We start from the raw sequence: 21,965 nt of genomic DNA on the forward strand, positions 1-21,965 counted from the left end.
TTTGTTAAACTAATAATAACAATCCATATATAAGTCTGTATATTTGCATTACATGTCTAGAATGACAGCGGCCAAGGGAGGCGGTCCTGGACGAAATGTTTCTGACAACACGGCTGAAGACGGAAAAATGTAGCAGTGCTTTTCTTGATGACAACACATCATCTTTGTCGTGGCGAGATAAACACTCGGTAGCAAATTTGTAGCCGCCAGTGCAATAACCAAATCGAGTCATTGGTGTGTGTTTGTGTCGCAGGTGTATGGACCAACAGCTGGTGTACTATTTAATTTTTCCTTTCGTGAATGTTTTTCCCTCCGTCGTCTATCCGAGTGGGATTTAATCCTGTCGTTTCTTATTACTCATGTTCAGGGATAGCTAGTGAACAGGGATATTACATAATGTGGTAAGCCGTTGGTGTAAATGCCAGTGAGCAGACCTTTCGGTTTTTAAAATTACACTTTTTTAAAAAAAAAAAAATCTTTTACAGCTGTTACAAACGCTGTGGTGTAAAGGTGTTTTACAATGGGCATAAACAAAACTTACATTAGCATAGCATACGCTACCTTTGGTATGCTAGTCGGATTTTCGGCTTTCTTGGTCTGGAATATTGCATATAAACAACCATGGACGGCGGCTATGGGGGGCTTATCAGGTATGTTATTAGGCCTCGAGCGACAGACAACATTGTTTTTAACACAGTTTGGTCTTTACTCATGATACTGGAGCATTTGTGCTGCCTAATCCTTCGAAATAAGCGCCTGGGCCTATATGAGCACTTCAGACGGAAGCAGTGTGATTAAACCTTAATTGTATTTTCTGTGTTGTTTTGGTCACTCTGGTCATTGTCTGAAATCTTCCCAGCACACCATATTTAAATCAGTAATGCTCCGAAGGAATTATTTTGTAGCCTAAACCGTATTGTAGCTGTCACACTGGTGCATCACATGACCATTTGGCACTTTTTCCTCTCCTCGGCTCTAATTTTGGGCCTCCAGCTTTGCCATACATCAACCATAGGAATGTGAGGTTTTGTGGGTTCTTCTAATTTTCAGTGCAGAACTCATCTTTAATGTAATGTTGCGGTGATTGTCATGCAAGGTGTTGTATGAAAACATAGTCCATGAGTGAACATGTGTTGGTGTGTCCCAACAGGAGTGCTGGCGCTCTGGGCCCTGGTCACACACATCATGTACCTGCAGGACTACTGGCGCACCTGGCTCAAAGGCCTCAGGTTCTTCATAGCTGTTGGAGTGCTCTTTTGTCTTTTGGCTGTGGCTGCCTTCATCACCTTCCTCACTCTGGCCATAACACAGAAGCAATGTAATCCTCCCTTTAGTGATCATCTGTTTCTATGCATATTTGTATGCACATATACATTTTCATGGATTGTAATAGTTTTTTTTTTTTTTTTTTTTTTTTTTCAGTAGTCATGCTTAGAGGGCTAAATTGAATTCTAACAGTTGTTCCTCTGGCAATGAGGAGATGATAGTTTACATGGCCTGCTGAAAGGTTTAATTGGTTTGCCTCTCTGTCCCACAGCTCCGACTGACCCAAGGAGCCTCTACCTGTCCTGTGTGTGGAGCTTCCTCACTCTCAAATGGGCCTTCCTCTTGGCCCTGTACTCATACAGATACCGCCAGGAGTTCGCAGACATCAGCATCCTCAGCGACTTCTGAGTCAGCGCTCATTTTATAGACTGAGATGGACTTGGAGGGGTTCGGGCTGCCAGCAGGAGCTGGTCAAAGAGCTTTTATAACAAAGAGGAGGAGAAGCAGCCAGAAAGATTACAAAGTCATGTGACTTTTTCATCATGGAGTTAAACTTGTTGCACTCGCTTAACAAGCCCTGCATTTGTTTTGTAAGCTGTTCTCACACATTTAATAATGCACCATTATATTCCTGGCAGTAGTCACAACTATAAACTCCTGATTGGGAACTGCTTTGCTGAAATTACTAGAGGTTAGGTTTTTAATGAAATATTTCCTCATGGATATTTGTGAGGTGACAGTGGTTGGGAGATGAATTTTACCTTTGGAATCCCTCAGTGCTGATCATAATCTCAAACTTTTTTAACATTTAAAAGGAAGGCCCATTAAAAATGTTATTGCTTTCATCTGGGATAGTTTAGTTAAATTTTGTTCATTTAAAACCACTCAAAGGTAAAATGTATATAACCAAAACTAAAATGTGTCACAGGGCAACATGTTGTTATTACTGGGTTGACAGTGTTTGAGTTTTTTTTATATATATACCCAGAAGAGCTTTTTTTCACAGTAGCAGTTCTGATCCACAGAATGTGCCCAATCTATACCTCGAAACAGTCACTGTCTACACAGTCCGACTTTCAGCTCCTTTCATTGTCAGTGAAGCAACCCTAGAAAATCTTTTAAATGAAATCACTGGTTAAAATACTGTTACAAATACATCTTTTTAGGACAGACTGTTTCATGTACTCATATCCTGAATATAGCAAAAACCATAGAGAAGAGAGGAAATGTGCTATTAAGGAGAAATCATGCTTTATTTCCCAAGCTTTCTTCTCAGAGGGACTGATGTGTTGAATTGTCAAACATCCCTGTAGAAAAGGCTGGCATGTCAATGTTTGGCTATTCATCTTTTGCTCCACCAGGGGGAGACTTGCTTTTTCTTTTGAGTCCCACTAAAATGTCACATTCCTCTTTAGAGAAAACAAAGATGAATTTGATAAATAATTGCACTTTAGATTTTGATATTGCTGCCATGGATTTGCACTCTTTGCTGCCGTTTTTGTTTCACAAATCCCAAATGTGGAAGTCCTCATACAATGAAACACAATTATGTGTACCATATCATCATGTTTTACTTTTTTTGATGAACACTTTTTTGTTTCATTCATTTTACAGATGTTGGTAGTGTTCTCTTGTGAATCAAGTAAGACTAGTCTTTTGTCATGTTTAGCTTCAGCCTATGTCAACTTATGTCTACCTTTTATCGTAATGTAAAAGTGTTTTATTAATAAGAGAATAAACGTCAGGATATTATGAAGAGATTGAAACCCATTAAACTTGCATATGTGGTTAATTTTATCATGATGTCCTCTCAGATTGTCACAGTGGACAGACACAGTGGTGCTCTCACAAATCAAGTGTTTTAGAAATAATACAGCTTCACCTTCCCTCTAAGGAGTTTGTCCTCTTTAGCTCCACCCAAAATTTGTAGAGCGCCTTTGACATGACTTGCCGAAAACATAAATCATCACCACCAGTGGTTCACCCAAGTGGGCAACAATCATACGTGAGCCAAATGCCACCAGAAGGTTTCCTTCATCTGTAAGGTATGGTATTGTTTTCTTTTAAGACTTTTCCTCCCTTGTTAGGTGTAATTTTATAAACAACATATATTACAAAATCTTTTCCATCTACTACAAAACATTTCTTTCTTTGAGTTGTGCTAATTTCTAAAAGGTGGTCAAATAAATTCTAGAGTTAAGATTTTTCCATGGAATGATTTTTTGGATCAGTGACACTATCCTGTTAAATTAATATGAGAAAGAAAAGTTTCTATGCGGTTCCTGTTGGACAAAGGATTTTCACTTCCAGCACCTTGTTGACTAATGCAGTGCAGACAGTTTGTTTTCTCAGCTGGTGATCTTATTTAAAGTAGTGAATCTACCCCTCTATATGGTTATTTCTGTATAGAAACTATAAGAAATAAACAGTAATAAGAAATAATGGGTAATAAGTCTTATGATCTAACAAGCAGTGGAGTGTTTTGGCCAAACAGTTTTGTTTTAACCAACTTTGTGCCACATTCCCTGTGCAAACTGCAGTTTGTGAAGAACTTGAGTTTTATAAACCCTGTCTTAATTATTTTATGCCATTAAAATGCCATTGTCTACCAATATAAATGTGAGTATGACATAGATATTTTGAACTTTGAGCATGATCTTGAGAGATTTTCTGTAGGATAAGGACATAAAAGAACTTACAGTATATAAATACAAGTAACAACTACTACATTTAGGATATAACATGGAAACTGGGGGCAGGGTGTACGTGTGTGTGTGTGTGCACTATTATTTATCTTGTGTTGATCAAATACATATGTATGTAACTGACCTATTTACTGATCTTTGAAGGTTAGATTAGGACCCTGAAGGAAACACACATCAAGTGTGTTACTTAGACGTTGTAGGACTCTGCAGTCCTTTAAGATATTACTGGGTCATTATGATCATACAAAGTCATAAAGATACTTTGTTTTGTTACTTATATTGCAAACAAGTGAAATGATGCTGTCACAAGATTGTACTTAGTGTTTAAATGCCCAGGCCACACCACACAGACACAAGGGGGCAGAGGTGATTCCAAATGTAAATTGATTTATTACCAAAGACATTATTGAAATAAATATTACTAAGATTAAAATATGAAGTAGCTACTGACCGGTAGTACAAACAATAAAACAAGACTGGCATAAACGCCCAAAGTTAAAACAGTGATACGGTCTCTCTGCTAAAACCCAGCCTTTCCAGTGCAGTCTTAATGAGTGTAACACTCAGTGCACTCCCGGGGCCATCCCAGTGTCTGTCCTATGGCCGAGCAGTCCCTCAGACCAACAGTCTAGTCTGCGGGGTTACTCTGGCTGCTCACGGTGTTTTACCCTCTTTGCCTGGAGCAGAAGCCGCCGCCGATATACACACACATTAACGAATAAAAACAGCACACAATAACACAAAACCATAGTAGTGTAATGGAAACCATCCCACTGTTCTTGTCACTCCCTAACAATGCCACCCTAGTTGTCCCCCTACTTTTAAGGAATATTTTTCAGATTTTAAGAATCATCATTAGACGAATTGACTTGTAAACATAGACATTTTTTGCAAAGTACTAAATTATCATGGCAGTTTTTATTTGACAGTTTTATGTTTTCTTAATCGTCAATTCTTGACATTTCTCAAACTGTACCTTGATAATAAAATATTGAACTGGCCATTATTTATGGGATGATAAATGTTTCCTGATAGGCCGCAGCCATGCATCAGGACCGCCCACGTTATGTGATTGACAGGCCTGCGTACAACCTCCCGGACTTTGACAGGGAGTTTGACAAGAAGAATCGACAGTTCCCCATTGGAGAGAAAGTGAAGAAACTCTTCAGGTACAGAATTACAATGGAGCCACTCAGTCAACATCAAACACACGCCTTCTTATCGCACAGCTCTGCCCTGCGACAAGCTCTGTATTGTAACCAAACAGTGGAGGGCCCAGTAGCTGTGTGCCCTTGATGACTCAATACAAAGTTTGGACATGTTATATACTTCTTTTTGAATAGTGAATCTCAGCTGTTTCAAAGATTTTCTTCTGTTGCCTGACCTTTTACCGAGAGTCGACTGTTTTCGTTGCTGTCAGATGCTCTGTGCTCAGACTGAGGGGCCTGCTGTTCAGACACCTGCCTGTCCTGAGTTGGCTGCCCAGGTATAAAGTGAAAGAAAACCTGTTGTGTGATGTCATCAGCGGGGTCAGCGCGGGCACCATTCAGGTACCACAGGGTCAGTCAGTCTCTCCTCCCCTATGCTGTGATCCCTCTGTGTACTGCCTTATGACTGATGCCAGTTGCTGCTTCATGCATGCTCCAGTTTATATTACAGTCAGAGAAAAGGTTATTTTTCATGAGCCATCTTTTTTTTTTTTTTGTTTGTTTTATTTTCCTTTTATCGTGATTTATCTGACAGATAAAAAGATTCTCTTTTCTTTCCAGGCATGGCGTTCGCCCTCCTGGCAAACCTCCCTCCTGTCAACGGTCTCTATTCCTCTTTCTTCCCCCTCATCCCTTACTTCTTCATGGGCACTGCTCACCAGATGGTCCCAGGTAAATCTGGATGATTTATCTACACCCATTTCATATTATGACAATGATTAGTTACCAGACCTGCACAGTGGAGGTCAGCTGTGCTCTGCTTGATTCTGTTCAATTTGCTGTATGGCAAAGAAAATAGATATGACACACTGCTCTCTGTGTGCAGGTACTTTTGCTGTTCTCAGCATTATGGTGGGAATAGTGTGCCTCAGGCTGGCCCCAGAGTCTGACTTCAGTCATTTCAATGCCACACTCAATGCTACAGTAGTGGACACAGACAGGATGAATGAGGTTCGCCTGGGCATATCTGGGACCCTGGCCTGCCTCACTGCTATCATACAGGTGCTGAAGCTCAGTCTGAGTTTTTTCCTTTCTTTCTTCTATAAAATTTTATTAAACATACTTTGCAGTAGAAACAGAATGAAGGTTTAAGAAACATTGCTGTGTTCTCCAAAAGGCACATACTGAGGGTAATATCCATCTGTCTAGATTGGCCTGGGCTTGATACAGTTTGGCTTTGTGGCCATCTATCTGTCAGAATCCTTTGTCAGAGGCTTCATGACCGCTGCAGGATTACAGATCCTCATCTCAGTGCTGAAGTACATCTTTGGCATTAAAGTACCACCGTACAGTGGTCCCCTGGCTGTTATATATGTAAGTAATTAACAGCAGTCACAATAATGTTTGGGAGTCTGTGCCTCTAAAGTAAAATACTTCTGTATTGTGATTTGCTTTTAAAATATCCTGTAATTTCCCAGCCACTAAAGGTAACCTGTTTGTCACAGACTCTTATAGATATTGTTTGTGGCCTGCCGGACACCAACATAGCCTCCTTGGTATTTGCTCTGGTCAGCAGTGTAGTCCTGATCGTGGTGAAGGAGCTGAGCGCACGCTACCGCCACAAGCTGCCCTTCCCCATTCCCATGGAGATCATCATTGTAAGTATTTCAGACTTAGCTATTTCTCTGAAGACATTCATTTTTTTGTCTTTGATGCAGTTGTTGCACAAAATGGGTCATGTCAGCTTACTATAACCTGTAAGACCTACATGTCAAGGCCTCTGATGTCTTTTTCCATTTGACAAAGGTGGTGGTGGCCACAGCAATCTCAGGCCCTCTGCATCTTCCTGAGATTTATCATATGGACATCGTGGGGAAAATCCCTTTAGGGTAAAGTAAACTCGGCCATCTCAGACTCAGTGGTAGCTTCTGTAACTTGCGAACCATTTTCACTGTCGCACTTTCACTCCCCTGTTTCCATCTCCTAGATTCCCAAAACCAATCCTGCCAACAGTGAGTCAGTGGGATGACATGTTGAGCACCGCCTTCTCCCTTGCCATAGTTGGGTATGTCATCAACTTGGCCATGGGCAGGACACTGGCAGCCAAGCACGGCTACGATGTGGATCCCAACCAGGTAGAGAACAACATCTCCTCTGTTCACTCTGGTAGAAAAGTTGTTTTTTATTCTTTTTTCATTAAAAAATCATCCTGTACAGGAAATGTTGGCTCTCGGCTGCAGCAACTTCCTCGGGTCCTTCTTCAAGATCCATGTCATCTGCTGTGCCCTGTCCGTAACCCTGGCTGTGGACAGCGCTGGGGGTACATCACAGGTGGGCACTAATACCACTCAAAAGTACTGGAACTGTAATTTAGGTTGACTCTTAGATGTATGTTTATAAAGAAACATAGCATGGACCTAAACGCAGTAAAAAACAAATCACTAACTTCTGCACCTATGTTGCTGCCTTCTCACAGTTTGCCAGTCTCTGTGTGATGCTGGTGGTAATGATTACCATGCTAGCCTTGGGTGCCTTCCTGAAACCATTACCAAAAGTAGGTAGACATAATTGAGCTGTGTTAGAGTGCTTTCAAAAACTTTAATGAGCAGAACAAAACAAACAAAAAAACATGACTTGTTTTCTTAGTCAGTGCTGGGAGCCCTGATTGCAGTCAACCTGAAGAACACACTCCTCCAGCTCTCTGACCCCTATTACTTATGGAAGAAGAGCAAATTGGACTGTGTAAGTCACAGCAGCACCTCAGTGTCAGCATAATGCAGTGTAATTATATAGTTTCCTTACTCTGTTGTCCTTTCTCTTGTCCAGTGTGTGTGGGTTGTGTCATTCTTGGCCACATTCTTTCTCAGCTTACCGTATGGAGTTGCCATCGGAGTGGGCTTCTCCATCCTGGTGGTTGTATTCAAGACACAATTGTGAGTGATCTTAAGATCAAAATGAAAGACAGTGCTGCAGAAAGAAGTTGCTGCATCATTAAGAATGCATCATTATATGATATATTATAATAATATTATGTGTTTTTCATAGTCGAAATGGTTCGGCAGTGGTTCAGATCATGGATACAGATATCTACAAAAACCCCAAGGTGTACAGTAAGGTATAGTGAAATTATTTATTTTGATGTTTCTGTAATTTCCACATAATCTAAAGGGAATTACATTTCATCATTTTGCTACTTCTACAGGTGACAGCTATAAAAGGCGTGAAGATAGTAAACTATTGCTCGCCGCTCTACTTTGCAAATGCTGAGATATTTCGCCAGAAGGTCATCAGAAAGGTACAGTGAATGAGTGACCTCTTCTGCCAGTACTCAAGGTCAGCCATGTTTGAATGAATGCGTTCATGTGATGTGTGAGTGTTTACCTATGCATATTTGTGTGTCTAGACCGGACTGGACCCTGGCAAGCTTATCCTGGTGAGGCAGAAGTTTTTCAAGAAACAACAGAAGGAGAAAGAGAAAGAGGAGAAGAAGGACAAGGAGACAAGAGGGAGGAAACTCAGCTCTTTGGTCAACATGAAATCTCAGGTGGGAAGGGTTAGGGTTATGGTCATATGGTCATTTGGACAAAACAGAAGCTGTTACTACAGTGTAGTGCAGGATATATGAATCTATGTAGTATGTATTAGCACCTTGGCTGTGCATGTTCAGCCCTGTCATTTGAACTTTTTGTATGAGCACCTTCCACAACACTGTTGCAAACATATGCACATATGCAAACTGCAACCAACAGATGCAAAAAACACTTAAAAAAATTCCCATCCAGTTATAGATGCCCTGCTACCATTATCTTTTTCTCCATGACTCCTGTATGTATTCCCTCAAAATCTAGACCATATCACAGCTTGAACTGCAGAGTGACTTCGATATGAGCGATGGCAGTGCCAGCAAACCCGAGCCGCCCACCAGCTATGTCAACTTTCACTGCAGTGACATTGAGCTGGCTGAGCAGGCTCCTGACCAAGAGCCGCCCAGTCCCAGTGCTGCCACCCTGGAGTCCCAGCCCATGCCGTTCCACACCCTCATCCTAGACTTAGCCGGAGTCTGCTTCATAGACCTGATGGGCATCAAAGTACTCACTAAGGTCAGATGTTTGTGCCATGAAAAGACTGATAATGGTGTATGCATTCATCTTCTGTTTATTTATCCAACATTTCAGTGAACAATCTCCTCTCTTCTGTTTCCCACACAGATGAACTCAAGCTATGAAACGCTGGGGATTAAACTATACCTTGCTAACGTTCAAGGTAAAATCTTAAATGACGTTACTGTTTTTCAGATTTTTGGCTTTACTGTAGCAGTTGTCATGGCAACAGCAGTCACCAATGCAAGGACAGTGGCTGAAATAGAGTGCCAGATGCAAAATTTCTAGGTATCTGTTGTGAGGTAAATGTATTCCCCTCTCCCAGTGAGATGAAGTATCCAGTAGCAAGTGATGAATTAAAACTAGTGTTTCAGTAGTTTACATACTTTCCCCCATCCCTGCTCACATGTAACACGCTCAAAGCTCAATGACCAGGTTGGGGTTCCTGGAATGACAACATATTTACAGATTTAAGCCTTTGCCTCAAATCAGTGATGCTCTCTCAGTAAACAGTCATTTTATTTCTCATCAAATTCTACGTAAGCTTCAGGCGAAGTCACAGGTTCTCACTGTGTCATGATGTTTGTTGTCGTGCCGCCTGCCTGCAGCCCAGGTGTATGAGGAGCTGGAGGCGGGAGGGGTGTTTGATGATGGCAGTATATCTCGCAGTCACCTTTTCCTCTCCGTCCATGATGCCATTCTATTTGCTCAGCAGAGCTCTGGAGACAGGGGAGTTTCCCCACAGGTAGGCCCCACTGCATTATACTTTATCATAAGAATCACACACACAAGGCCCGTTGTTTAAAGTTTCAAAGGTTATAGGGAAAGAGGGAGAGATTACTCTAAGAAGTAGAGGGAAACAAGATTTGTTTTCTGACTAATAAATTCTTCTTTTTAGCCTGCCTTTTGTCACCTTATCTGGGCCAACAAGGGCAAACAGAAATATCACATTTTTTTTTTTTTTTTTGTGTCACGGTGCCTGAAGTGCCGGGACTAACAAAGTTCTGAATTTCCCTAAGGTCATACTGCATACCATCTGCTGCGAAATGTTTTTTTTTTTCTTTCTGCTTATGTCTGCTGTTGCCTGATGCTTCATGGATGACATTTTGAGGCAGTTGACAGAATAAATATCATCTTTAAAAGTGTTTAAAATTGTAATTGGGACAAAATCAGTGTGGAAAACACAGTGATATACTGTATATAGAGGAAAAGATGTTGAGGAACTCTTGACAGTTTTTGCACAATTGCCTGCCTTATTTTTTGACATAAATTCTTTTAAATTAGAAATGGAGTAGTCCTAGCAAAATGTGCTGACACTCAGAATGACTATTGATGAGTTGGGAAGTTAACTGTTGTTTAACAAGACTGGAAACTATTAAAAAAACACTCCATTACAGGTTAGCGATTGCCTAAGGTTACCCTGCTTAAAGCTGCAGTCAGTAATATAATCCACTGGGATCCAATCACTTTCACTTCCCTAACCTTTAGCTTAGTTTGCCTCTAAACTCCTGAGTGGTTGTCATTATTCCACAAGGTACAACCTTCTGTCGGTATCTATAACATCACATTCTGATGATTCTAGCAGTAGCACATTTCATATCTATTTTTTCCACAGAGATTACTATAGCAATACAGCATGTGTCATTGCACCACAAATATGATATTGTACATGCCAGCTTGATATTTCATGTTTGCTCTCTGTGGTGTTTACAGGCAGAGAGGGAAAGACAGGGACTTACATTCAGCGTTGATGAGGAGAAGGATCTGGAGCAGGTACACTTTAACATCACTGTGTATAAGCTGATACAAATGTTTTGCTTACTTATTCATCATAAAGCTGATATTTTATATCTAAGATCTGTTTTCTTTTACAGGAGATGTTTTGAGCACCTAGTGTTGCAATAAAGATGAAGTGGAGGAATGTGCTGAGGAGGGGAAAACAAAAACACCACTGTAACATTAAATGTTTATGTTGCCAAACTAATGTATCTTTTTATGGATGACAGTCCATCAACGCTCCCATTAAAACATTTTACCTTGTAATCCAGTCATCAGTGCTTGACTCCACTGATAGGGGGCAGTGTATTAAAGCGCAAAAGTCCCTGACAACAAGAAACCCATCAGCAGGTAATGAGGGGAACTCTGAGGCAATTTGCCCACCCCTCACAATAACTGTTGAGTGAACCTGCTGACTGCGCAGACATGCAGACAGTGGTCCTGTAATTAACTGAGAGTGTGTATGGCCACAGCTGTGAGCTGTAGCCAGCTGAGCAGTCTGGCTCGTCCCTGTGGAGACGAGAATCTGGGAAAGGCCAGACAGGAATGAAGGGAGGAATACCCAGCATCAGCAGTTTCACATGGCTTTGTTGTCTCGCAGTCTCTACTTTACAGATCACCATTATCTCTTTTTCTTTTATAAGTATAGGAGATTTCCTTCTTTTTCTGTACTATAGAATATAGTCGATACAACAAAATAACAGCTATAATTGCAGCCAGTCACACCAGCAGAGTCTTGTAATAAAGCGTAATATGTGGGCCAACTGACTTACATTTGGGTAGCAGGTGCTCACAGGCCTGTGGTGTGTAGCCTAGCGGCAGGCTGATGATGGTGTTGGTATACCTTTGATGCATGAATGGATTTATGAAGCTATTAAGAAATCATCCTAAGATATTCTGGCGCACATCTGCTCCTCTGCTCTCCCTCTTCTCCGGAGCAAATTGGCACCTAAAGTGATCACAAGGCTTCTGCAGCCATAAGCTTTAATTTGGAGCTCAGGGAAAGTCTTGCACCTCTTATTGCTTTTTTTCCTTCAACACCTACAGCTTTTCATACCGAACCACACCAGCAATCCTGTGCCAGGTACATGTCCTGCCTTAGTAAAAACTAAGGCTCTGTGTGTAAGTGTTAAATACAGAAATATTTTGACTGGAGGAGGATCACCTTGTGTAATCAGTGTTCAGGTTGGTCTGTGGTCATGAAGCATGCAGCATTTAATGGACTGCCACTTTGCCCCTTTTTTAAAACTACACCTTTCAAAATGTGCATACTGGAACTAGTACTTGGGTTATTTTATTCTTCTCACTCATTTCAACTCAAAGCCCCCCTGTGAAAATGACTTAGGCCATTTTCAAATCTCTTCCTGAAGAAATTCAGTGGTGAATGCTGATCTCCACCAATAACAGTCTCAATCAAAATGAGTCTGCAACAGGCATAACCATGCCCCTTCCAGTGATTTCAAAGCGGCCTTGCAACTAATCAGCTTTGCCAGATGAGAATTGTTAAACTATCCTGCTGAAGGCTTACAATTATCATATTTTGAAGAAAACTATCGTACATTTGGTCCCTTTTTTTTGGCATTATTGATGATTATACAGAGAGCAAAATTATTCTACAAGAACAATAAATGTCATACATCTGGCAACGCTGCAAGTTATGCTGCGTTCCATTGTACTTGTTGAGAGTACATCGCAGCTGTGGTGTAAATGTGCTCAAATGAAAAGCCCGGAAAAAACAAGCTATGGTCATTACTTGACACTGGCACATTCTAGCAACTTCTATGGAGAAATGCTGAGCAAAAATCAGCATTGCCAACTCTCATAACTGTAAAAAATACACATAGTAAAATCCAGTTTTACCATGAAAATTTGATGTAAAGGGATTTGTGTTCACTGTTGCTGTGTGTGCTGTGACGTGTCTCGCTAAAGTCGGAATACATCGATCTTGCCTGAGATTCCGACTCAGAGTTTCAAGTTGGATGGTTTCACAGCACTTTCCTGACTCGGAGATTGTTTTTCCCCCCAGCTTCAGTGTACAATGCGACGCAAGATGAATCATTGGTTTACCTGGTGCAATGAAGTGGAGTCATAAATGAAAAGGATCATACATCACTTTCTAAGATAATTTTTTTCAGCATGAGTTTCAAAATGATCATTTGGTCACTGGAGGGGGGCCTTTAATATTGGCTTAAGTCTGCTTTGCATTAATTTGACCTTCCTCTTATTGTGCCATATAATTACCCCTTATCAGTGATGCTGTAGGTAGAAAAGGCCTCCCTCTCTGAAGGTCAAATGACGATAACATTGAATTATGAAATGTTTCTAACTAAATCCATTTGCAAATGAGATAATGTTATAATGGACTGTAGTTTCTCATTGCCTGTAGTTGCAAGTTCACTAAGAAATTAATTTTACACCCATTGCACATTCATTGACCATGATGGTTTAATTAACAAGGTCCCTTTTGGAAATTTAAGGCAGAAAGATTTATGTATTAAATTTGTTTACATGCCCAGTGGTTTCACACTATTGAGACTAATTGCGTGATGTCAGAGGGTATGTCCTTGTTGAGTCGTGGGACCCTGTCATTTTGCGCTTGTCCGCCTTCATTGAGAGCACTCCCAGGGAAAATATTCAGCTCTGACCTTTTCAGGATCGAGATTCAGATTTGGAGGTTTTCAGTAACAAGACAGGAAATTGGGCTGCGGGTTTGAAAAGCCTGCCTTTCTAAAAAAAAAAAAAAATAAGAGTCATCCCAGGGACTGAGGATGACAGAGCATCCCAAACCACCTCTGGAAATTTAAATAATAGCTGTTTTGACATTGATCAAGCGACAGCAGTTGGCGCTTTGCATATGTTTTTTTTATAGGCTTGTGTAGGGAAGGGGTGGGGGTGGGGGGGTCTATTCTGCTTCATTAACAAACCGGTTTGCAGCCAGGGGATCGTAAATCTTGGTTTTGCAGTTTCAGCAAACTATATCGCCTTTGGACAGGGTGAGTTTACAGAGTTGCCAAGGGCACATCTGACCACTGATAGCTGATATTAATTAATGTTGTGTATTGTCTCATTCCTGTACACCAGCGGCAATTAAATGCACCAACAATGGGAACGTTCTCTGGTGACTAATTAAGGCATAAAATTCTTGAGTCTGCTTCTGATGGGAGGATGGTTAATTATTTAAAGTTAAATGAAACCACAACCTCAAGTTTGATGCAAAATACTGTTCAACCTGCCTGCCATTTTTTTTTTTTTTTTTTTTTTTTTGACTTTTATTGCTAGTGAACGTAAGGAATTATTTGTTTTTACATTATTACCTTAACTGTTATTACTGTGTTAATTACATCAAAAAGATTAACCTTTACTGAATTGTTATGATATAGAAAATTATTCACACAGCAGAGTTTGAAAGTGCAGAAAATCCTGTAATGCACTACCCCAAAACTTCTCTCTCTACTGCTGAATGTTTTGTTTGAAAGGAGAAAGTAATTGCAGTTTTGTAAAGTATAGCATAAATCTAACCCTGGGGCCAGCAGATAAGTAATGCAGCTCTGAAAAACAAATCCACAAGACTGATAAACAGTTAATTTGACCTTCTTTTTCACTCTGATGGAATGAGTAAACATGCCATCAAGGCAAAGATTGATTTGTGGCTATCGCAGAGGTTCGATGTGCAGGGCACTGATGTGGGTGTCATCAATGCAATGCTTTATCATCCCATCAACTCATTAAACTGAGCAGCAGGTACTGTATGCTCTTCTGTCTTCTCATTAGATAAAAACCACAGTGTGATGGCTACAGATACCAGCTCCTTACTGAGCCGTTCAGTATCAGCGGGGAAATTAGAGGAGACAATGCAAAACAACGCAGTGTGGTGCAACGCTAAGGGAACTCATTAGAACACTACAGCACGCGGAGGAAGCCACATAATGCTTTGCAGTATGTCAATGGGGGTGTTACGTGTGTTATTACATCCCCATAATTCAATGACTTTTGCACAATTACCTCATTAATATTATGAATCATGCATGATGAAGTCAGTGGGCCAAAATGGATATAAATATTTATGGTGAAATAAATAAAAAAGTATGATGCAAGATGTTGACGCAAAGCCCTGCTCTAATGGCAGCAGGAGCTAAAAAAAAGAGTCATTAGTGATATGCGTTTGTGACTGATTGAAATCACGGCTGGGCAGATTGTAAGTTCTTTGAAGACTGACCGGTGGAGATAAATGCAACTGAATGCAGGGGGTCAATTTGGGCCTGCTGTCTCCTACAGATGCTGAGTATTAATCATCAGCTCAAGACACAGACTTAATATGCACACACACCCACACTGGCATCTTGTGGCCGTTTACCTCTAATTGATAATGTATTCCTACCAAATTTCATTAACCTCTATTAGACCCAAAAGAGTTTTCAATTATTTATGTATAAATATTAAATCAATGAAAAAAGACTTCATACTTCGCTCAAAATGTATAAAATGTAAAAAAAAAGAAGAAAAAACTGAATCATGAGTCTTTCTCTTTCCACCAACACATGCAAAATGCCTTTAAATATTAAATTCAATAACACACTATGCAATATGAGTAACAAATCCATCTTTTCATTTAAAGCGTGTTGACGGTGTTGTTAAGTAGCTTAATGCGTAACAAAAGTAATTCTTATTCTCATTCATCAGGCATCAGCAATTTCTTTGTTTATATGTTGTAGATTGGTGAAATTGGGATTAAGTCACATTACCTTTGTTCAATGCGTTTGTTTTATTAAAATGTAAATGTAACTTGTCTGGCAGTCGAGAGAGTGGCTGTAACGTGCTGGATAGTTTAGGTTTTGATGCTCCACACACTCCGTGATGAGGTGGGACACTTCAAAAAGGGGCTGCAATTCAAAATGGAGTGAGCTGGAAAAGTGATTAAAGCCAGTTTGCTGGTGGATTGCATTGTCCTTGTCTGGTGTCCCCCCTCGTCTGTCTCAGCGACAGAGGAGGCACACCTGTCAGAGGCTCAGAGGAGGAAGCCCCTGCTTTTATCTCGACAAACAGACCAGCCGTGTAGCCATTATCCCAAAGCCCAGCAGTCTTTTTGTTTATCCCGCTCTCCTTTCTCATAACTAGCCTTCCACCGGGGGAATTTCACTGCTGTTGGAGATTAATTAAATTTTTTAGATGAGAAGAAAATGAAAATTGTATGCATGAGATCTGTAATATTTCTGGAGACATGGTGATTCCTCCTTCCAGTGGTAACTCATTCATCTGCTTTTTAACTGGACAATCAATGAATAATATTATTGTGACTACCTTAATGGTCAGTGCACATGACTTGGTTTCAACACCTTTACTTTATTGGAAAGTAATTGTAATATAAAATCTTGATAACCCATCCTTCTGTTGAAATACATAAAACAGAAAGACAGAGAACTTCATGAGGTTTTCCTCTTGATGTCGCTATAGAAATGCAAAATTTTAAAAGTAACATGTTGACACCATTTGGGGAATGATGACAAGGAAGACACTGATTATAATTCTTGCCTGACAAGCCCCAGATAAACAGTGTCGTGACATCAGCCTGACATTCTGGGGCAGCAGTCATTAAAAAACATGCTATTAATTAGTGAGTTTCTAATTAGAAGTCATCCTGTTTAACAGAAAGGGGGAAAAAAATCAGCTCAGATCACACAACTGAAACTGCAATATGAACAGTGTACACACACACACACACACACACACAATTTATTTATTTTTAAAAATTTAAACCCATTTCAGAGTAAAGTAAATGAGTAAGTTTCATTCAACCAAATTACTTGAGTAAAAGTTTGTTAAAAAAAATTCTTGGTTAGTTAAAGCAGAAATCATCATGATTTGTTGATATTACATGATCACTAACTCCGTAAAGATCATTCATCATAAACCCAATTTTTTTTTTTTTTTTTTTTTTTTTTTTTTATTGATTGATTTTTTGCCTTATAAGGCAATCTGGTATTAATTGTGAGAGTTTATATTCAGAATGACCTTTACTGTAAATGACCGTACTCCCAACTTCTTTGAATAAAAACAACAAAAACAATAAAACAATATGTTTTTGAATGTGTTCAGGATTAATACTCAGAGGTATTAATGTGGACATTCAGTCAAAAAATACCCAGTCAAAGACAATAGTACGGTTTAGTCTGGCTAATGACTCATCATGGCCACAGGATGGCACTGTGGCTTCATCAGTCAGCTCATGAAGACGCTCTTGTGTGATCAGCAATAAAAACTTTGAAGAAGTCTCAGATTCCCCCAAGGAAACCATGAAAGACAAAGTTGTGAAAGCTGGAGCTGAGGCGATTAAAAAAGTATGACTTTAAAAGAGCTGGTGTTGTGATCTTGTTTCCTGTGATCCATATATATTGAGCAAAAGGAGAGTGATGGTTGAACGGGGACTGCAGCACCTCAGTGGCCCTGCGGATGAATGAAGATGCAAATGGAGGGAGGGGGAAGTTAAAGCCTTTAGTGACAGTAAGCACACCCCTGAGGCCCTGGAGCAGAACGCTCAGCCTCAGCACATCAAGGACACAGCCCCTCTGTCTGAGCGTCCCCTTGGCACGCATCACGTCTCGTCCATCTAGATTTTCATCCAAACACTTGACTCCTTATGCCAGGCTGAGCCAGTGACAACAGACAGATGTTCTCTCCCCTGAGAATCCCGTGTCATAAGCTGCCAATGCTCCACAAACTATTAAATAACCACAAGAATCCATGAGAATAAAAACGAAAGAAAGCCCGCTTTACATGAGAATGGATGTGCCTGGAAAGCGCCACCTCACACGTCGGCTGCACCTTGGCTGTAAATGTCAATTTCATGTTAGATTCTTCCTCTATTCATCCATGACGTCTGTGATTGCTTCATCGCTTTGCATGAGAATGGCTGGAAATGAAGGTTGGCCTATTCTGCTGCTCGGGCTTCTGTAAATGAAATGCATCTACAAGGAGCAGATTGCAGATGAACACGTGATCAAGCTCGACTTTATAGGATATGAAACTGTGCAGTGTACTGTGTACCTCTAAAGTCATGCAGCATGCCTCAGTAGGCCCAGGCAAGGCGTTTGAATCACACAGCTCCCTTCATCCACTAAGAGCTGCTTCGTAGTGGGACCTCAGCTATACTATGGAGTGTCACTAGCATGATGCAGGCCCCATGTGGCACGTTGTTTCTGCGAGTCATTCAGGCATACAGTACTCTGGCTTTCCTCTCCACTGGTTACAGAAACACAGGTGAGCCCACAGCAGGTGAACCTGTCATAGTCAGCACCTGCAGGATCCTAACAGCCAGCAGGGGAAAACTGAAGGAGAGAAGAAGTTTTGTCATGAAAGACTTCCACTGCGCCGGGGGAGGTGTTGAGATGAAGGTGAAATGCAAACCGCTGCAAAATGTCAGCTTTTACGTCATGTGCCAAACACCTACAAATAAATATTTGATTGTTTTCCTATTCAAAATTGAAGAGGGTTGTAATATGTTTGCATTTGATTACTCAGACCTTTGCGTATCCAAACATGAATCAAGAAAATACAACATACATCCAGGATGACATTAAGGTTGCAGATGAAGAACATTATTACCTACAGCATGGTGTCAGATTTAATAGGGTACCAATCTGTTCAAGTTGGAGTTCAAACCCATGCCCTCTTGGCCTCTTGTGGAGCTGCACATACAGCCCTCCATGCTCTGCACTATAATTTGTTTAAATGTTGATGTATGAACTAATGTCTATAATTGCTGCTTGGTGCCTTTGTTAATCCAAGCAGTCTGCCTCCTGAAGCATATTAGGCCAGATTTGTATAATGAAGTAATTAGCTCAATTAAGAAGAAGGAAAGTAGGGATGGCATAAAAAAGGGGAACAAGATGATAGAAAGAAGTATTTTTGTACCAAGAGGATAGTTTCTGTCTTGCTATTATGAAAGTGTTTGTCTCAGCAGACGATACTAAAATGGCCTTGTTATGAGCAAAACATAACAGAGCAGTTTTATTCATAATTAAAGCTTGCACACGTCAACAAAGTTAATTTGAATCTTCTAATATGGAAATTTTTTATTCTCTGTTGTTCCTGGTGCCAATTTCTGGGCTCACCAAGGTAGCTCTCTACAGCATTTCATACAGTATATCAAGTTATTTTGGCGTGCTAACAATCTTTGCTGCCTCACAATTTCAAAAATATGGGCCTATATTTTCTATTTGGCTTCTGTCACCCACCAGAAGCTGTCATCACAACCAAGAGCCTTCCATTGTCTGCTAGCATTGTCATTGTTATTAGTCTTTTGGATTGCCTGTGGAGGGATCGGCAGGCTCCGGGGAAGCAGGCGCCAGGCTGGATAATTAGTTGTTCTTCGACGCCAGACGGGCACATTGCCGTCACTTGGAGGGGAAATGGAAAGTGGCATCACTATCACAGTAACACCGGAACAACCTTTGGTGTGAGGGCTGGGTTCCAGCGCATCTGTCACACCACTAGTCATCTCCAGACTGGCAAGACAATAATGCCTACCACTCTAGCAACACACAGCATGGATAATTATTTTAACTGAAAACAGCATTATTCTTGTCATATTTTATCATAATTAGATGTAGTGTAGTGGAATTGATACCGAGCGGTTGCTTTGGCTCTGATGGTCATTACAGACAAAGAAAGTTATCAGAACAACCATGAAAAATGTTATCTACATTTTAGTATTATTCATGCAGGCCTTGTGTGCATGTATCAAATATTCAGATAAATTTATTAATCCCAGATTGCATGGCTACCGATTAAACTTGTTGCCCCCGTTCAGGTTTCAGCTGGCCCAGTGGAGGCCACCTCTCACGCAATTACATCTCCAACCATGAGCATATGGCTGGAGCTGCTGGGTTCATGGTTCAGCTGGGTCTTAGAGGAGATGTGGATGATGAGGAGGAAGATGGAGATGCTCATGAGGAAGGTTCCGAAGAAGCCCAGTAAGAAACCGTAAAGCAGCGGCCAAACTGCATTCAGCAGCCTGCTCTGGTCGGGAGGGATGGGAACTTGCTCTACAATCAGATCCAGGTCTTGCCACGTGAGATCCCTCACTAACACACACACACACACACACACACACACACACACAAACACATAGAGAAACACACATCATACAGAAAAGACACACTAGCCTCTCACAGGACCGTAGGAGCATTATTGTTATCACAGGAGCCACCTGTTTCTGTCTCCCTGCTTTTACCTTTAAGTTTGAACTTCAATGAAACGCCCAGGAGAAAATGGCGATGAAAAAAAAATTGACAGGTGATAATTACATTTTGGAATTTGTGAGCGTCCTGGGAACAAATAGTCCTCGTATTGTGAGGCTGCTGATGCTGAGAAGTAATGAGTTGGAAGCATGCCCACGGCCACCTAATCTAATCTGGCATCTCATCTAAACACTTAATAGATGTTGGGTTCAGTGAAACATTATATCACTTGTCATTTTGACAGTCTCCAGAGGGATAACCCAAATATCTACTGTTGACATCAATAGAACATGTTTTCTGATCTGAGATATTTGGGTTTTTCAAGTTAGATAAGACCACGGCATTCAAGACGTGGCTCTCCGTCTCTAATGTTATCTATTTTATACTGTGCGGTATCAAACCAAGGTGATCCGTGTGTGTGTGAGGATGACACACAACAAAATGATCACAGGCCTACCTCTTCTCCCTCGGACCCGCTGCTCTGTATGGTGATGGCTGTCTGAGTCTGGCTGGACCGACGGGAACTTTAAAGAGCTGACATACTTGTGATAGTCTTCAACGTAGCGCTTCAGACTCAGGGCCTTATCCTGGTTGATGTTCTTCCCCACTTCTGTGAAAGCACAGCACTGCACCTATCAAAAGCCGTCTCTCGTCAATTGAAGTGCCAAGAATTTCATTGTACGACTGGTTGGAAAGATGAATTTAATTGCTGTTTTCTTACTGAAGACCTGCACCATATGTAATTAGTTCCAGTAGCGGAGCAACTGCTGTCCTTCAGTTGCAAATAAAATGAAGCAAACCAGTCAAGTTTCTCTGTATGAGTAGACCTTTGACGAACTGCAGTCAGGTGTATGATAATTGCCGCATTCTGCATCCGCACACATGTTTTCATCTGAGCATGAATACCTTTCGAAGAACTGCCACCGCTGCCCCCCTCCACCCTTCCTCTCCACGGTGCCTTATAACTCATATAACTTATGTCTGCCCATCCCCTCCTTCTCTTTTCTTACACCAGCGCTACTGATGAAAGGAGCAGATGGTTTGTTCTGAGGCTGGTGTCAGCTCCACTGAGTCCTCTGTCAGATCATTTACACCTCCTTCTATCCAATGCCACTCGGCTGTGGAGTTTTGTGCACACTGGACTGCAACACATTCTGGCAGAGACTGGCAGTGTGCAAAATATGCCACGTCTGAAGTTGCAATTAAAATGAATCTCAAAGTAATGAAGCAATTATACACTGTTGTTAAAGTCTTGAAGAGGCCTTCTCGACCGAAATAAGCCAATTTTGAAAATACACCACAGAATACCCAAATGAGGCTTTGTTCCAATTTCCTTTTGTCAGGGGACTCTATTCATACTCATGCTGTGATGTCTGCTCATGAGATTTGCTGCTATCAGCAACACTGTACTGTACATAGAAAATAAGTAGTTCAATTTGAAAGCCATTGCATTACCACACAAAGCTATTCTGTGTAAACATAGTTCACTGCTGCAGAGAAGACAGCCTCTCTCTGTTTGTTTCTCACCGACGGCGATGTCTGTTCTGCCGATGTGCTGCAAGGCACGGGAAAGCCTGTCGTAGTAGGTCTGCTCACCGTACTTCAGCAGCCAGTCTGTCAGAGCCGTTCGGCACTGAGCCTCCCTACCTAGTAAACACAAAACATATGGCCTCAGACAGACAGGTCTCTGACAGTCAGCTCACTACCACAAGCCCCTCAAGCAGTGGCAGACAT

General features: G+C 41.1%; 3 protein-coding genes across 3 annotated transcripts in view; 2 read left to right on the forward strand and 1 right to left on the reverse strand.

Moving 5' to 3' along the window:
* The first annotated feature begins 149 nt into the window (after positions 1-149).
* On the forward strand, positions 150-3,063 carry slc48a1a (solute carrier family 48 member 1a). The gene is made up of 3 exons (XM_030056053.1): positions 150-650; positions 1,151-1,318; positions 1,538-3,063. The coding sequence occupies exons 1-3, from the start codon at positions 521-523 to the stop codon at positions 1,672-1,674; spliced, it is 435 nt and encodes a 144-aa protein (XP_029911913.1). The 5' UTR covers positions 150-520; the 3' UTR covers positions 1,675-3,063.
* An 84-nt stretch (positions 3,064-3,147) lies between these two features.
* Positions 3,148-11,163, forward strand: LOC115362207 (solute carrier family 26 member 9). Its single transcript, XM_030056052.1, has 21 exons — positions 3,148-3,311; positions 5,007-5,140; positions 5,392-5,531; positions 5,741-5,851; positions 6,006-6,181; positions 6,329-6,493; positions 6,625-6,777; positions 6,926-7,008; positions 7,107-7,254; positions 7,337-7,450; positions 7,596-7,673; positions 7,766-7,861; positions 7,946-8,052; positions 8,165-8,234; positions 8,322-8,414; positions 8,523-8,663; positions 8,968-9,219; positions 9,328-9,382; positions 9,828-9,964; positions 10,933-10,992; positions 11,094-11,163. Exons 2-21 carry the CDS (start codon positions 5,016-5,018, stop codon positions 11,103-11,105), a joined length of 2,316 nt encoding a protein of 771 aa, XP_029911912.1. The 5' UTR covers positions 3,148-3,311; positions 5,007-5,015; the 3' UTR covers positions 11,106-11,163.
* Positions 11,164-19,765: 8,602 nt separating this feature from the next.
* Positions 19,766-21,965, reverse strand: part of tmdd1 (transmembrane and death domain 1) — a 40,731-nt gene continuing 38,531 nt past the window's right edge. The window contains exons 4-6 of the mRNA XM_030054792.1: positions 21,759-21,874; positions 20,689-20,841; positions 19,766-20,075 (exon numbers count right to left, since the gene is read on the reverse strand). Coding sequence (XP_029910652.1) covers positions 19,831-20,075; positions 20,689-20,841; positions 21,759-21,874 — 514 coding nt within the window. The 3' untranslated portion in view covers positions 19,766-19,830. The remainder of the gene's footprint in view (positions 20,076-20,688; positions 20,842-21,758; positions 21,875-21,965) is intronic.

Source organism: Myripristis murdjan, chromosome 7 (assembly GCF_902150065.1).
Source record: "Myripristis murdjan chromosome 7, fMyrMur1.1, whole genome shotgun sequence".
Classification (NCBI taxonomy): domain Eukaryota; kingdom Metazoa; phylum Chordata; class Actinopteri; order Holocentriformes; family Holocentridae; genus Myripristis; species Myripristis murdjan.

What these genes read in the sequence shown, in the direction of transcription:
- slc48a1a (XM_030056053.1), top strand. Translation starts at nt 521, where the DNA reads ATGGGCATAAACAAAACTTACATTAGCATAGCATACGCTACCTTTGGT. An exon ending in GGCTATGGGGGGCTTATCAG is followed by an intron (nt 651 to 1,150) that starts GTATGTTATTAG and finishes GTGTCCCAACAG; the next exon opens with GAGTGCTGGCGCTCTGGGCC. An exon ending in GGCCATAACACAGAAGCAAT is followed by an intron (nt 1,319 to 1,537) that starts GTAATCCTCCCT and finishes TCTGTCCCACAG; the next exon opens with CTCCGACTGACCCAAGGAGC.
- LOC115362207 (XM_030056052.1), top strand. Translation starts at nt 5,016, where the DNA reads ATGCATCAGGACCGCCCACGTTATGTGATTGACAGGCCTGCGTACAAC. An exon ending in CACCATTCAGGTACCACAGG is followed by an intron (nt 5,532 to 5,740) that starts GTCAGTCAGTCT and finishes TTTTCTTTCCAG; the next exon opens with GCATGGCGTTCGCCCTCCTG. An exon ending in TGGTCAACATGAAATCTCAG is followed by an intron (nt 8,664 to 8,967) that starts GTGGGAAGGGTT and finishes CTCAAAATCTAG; the next exon opens with ACCATATCACAGCTTGAACT.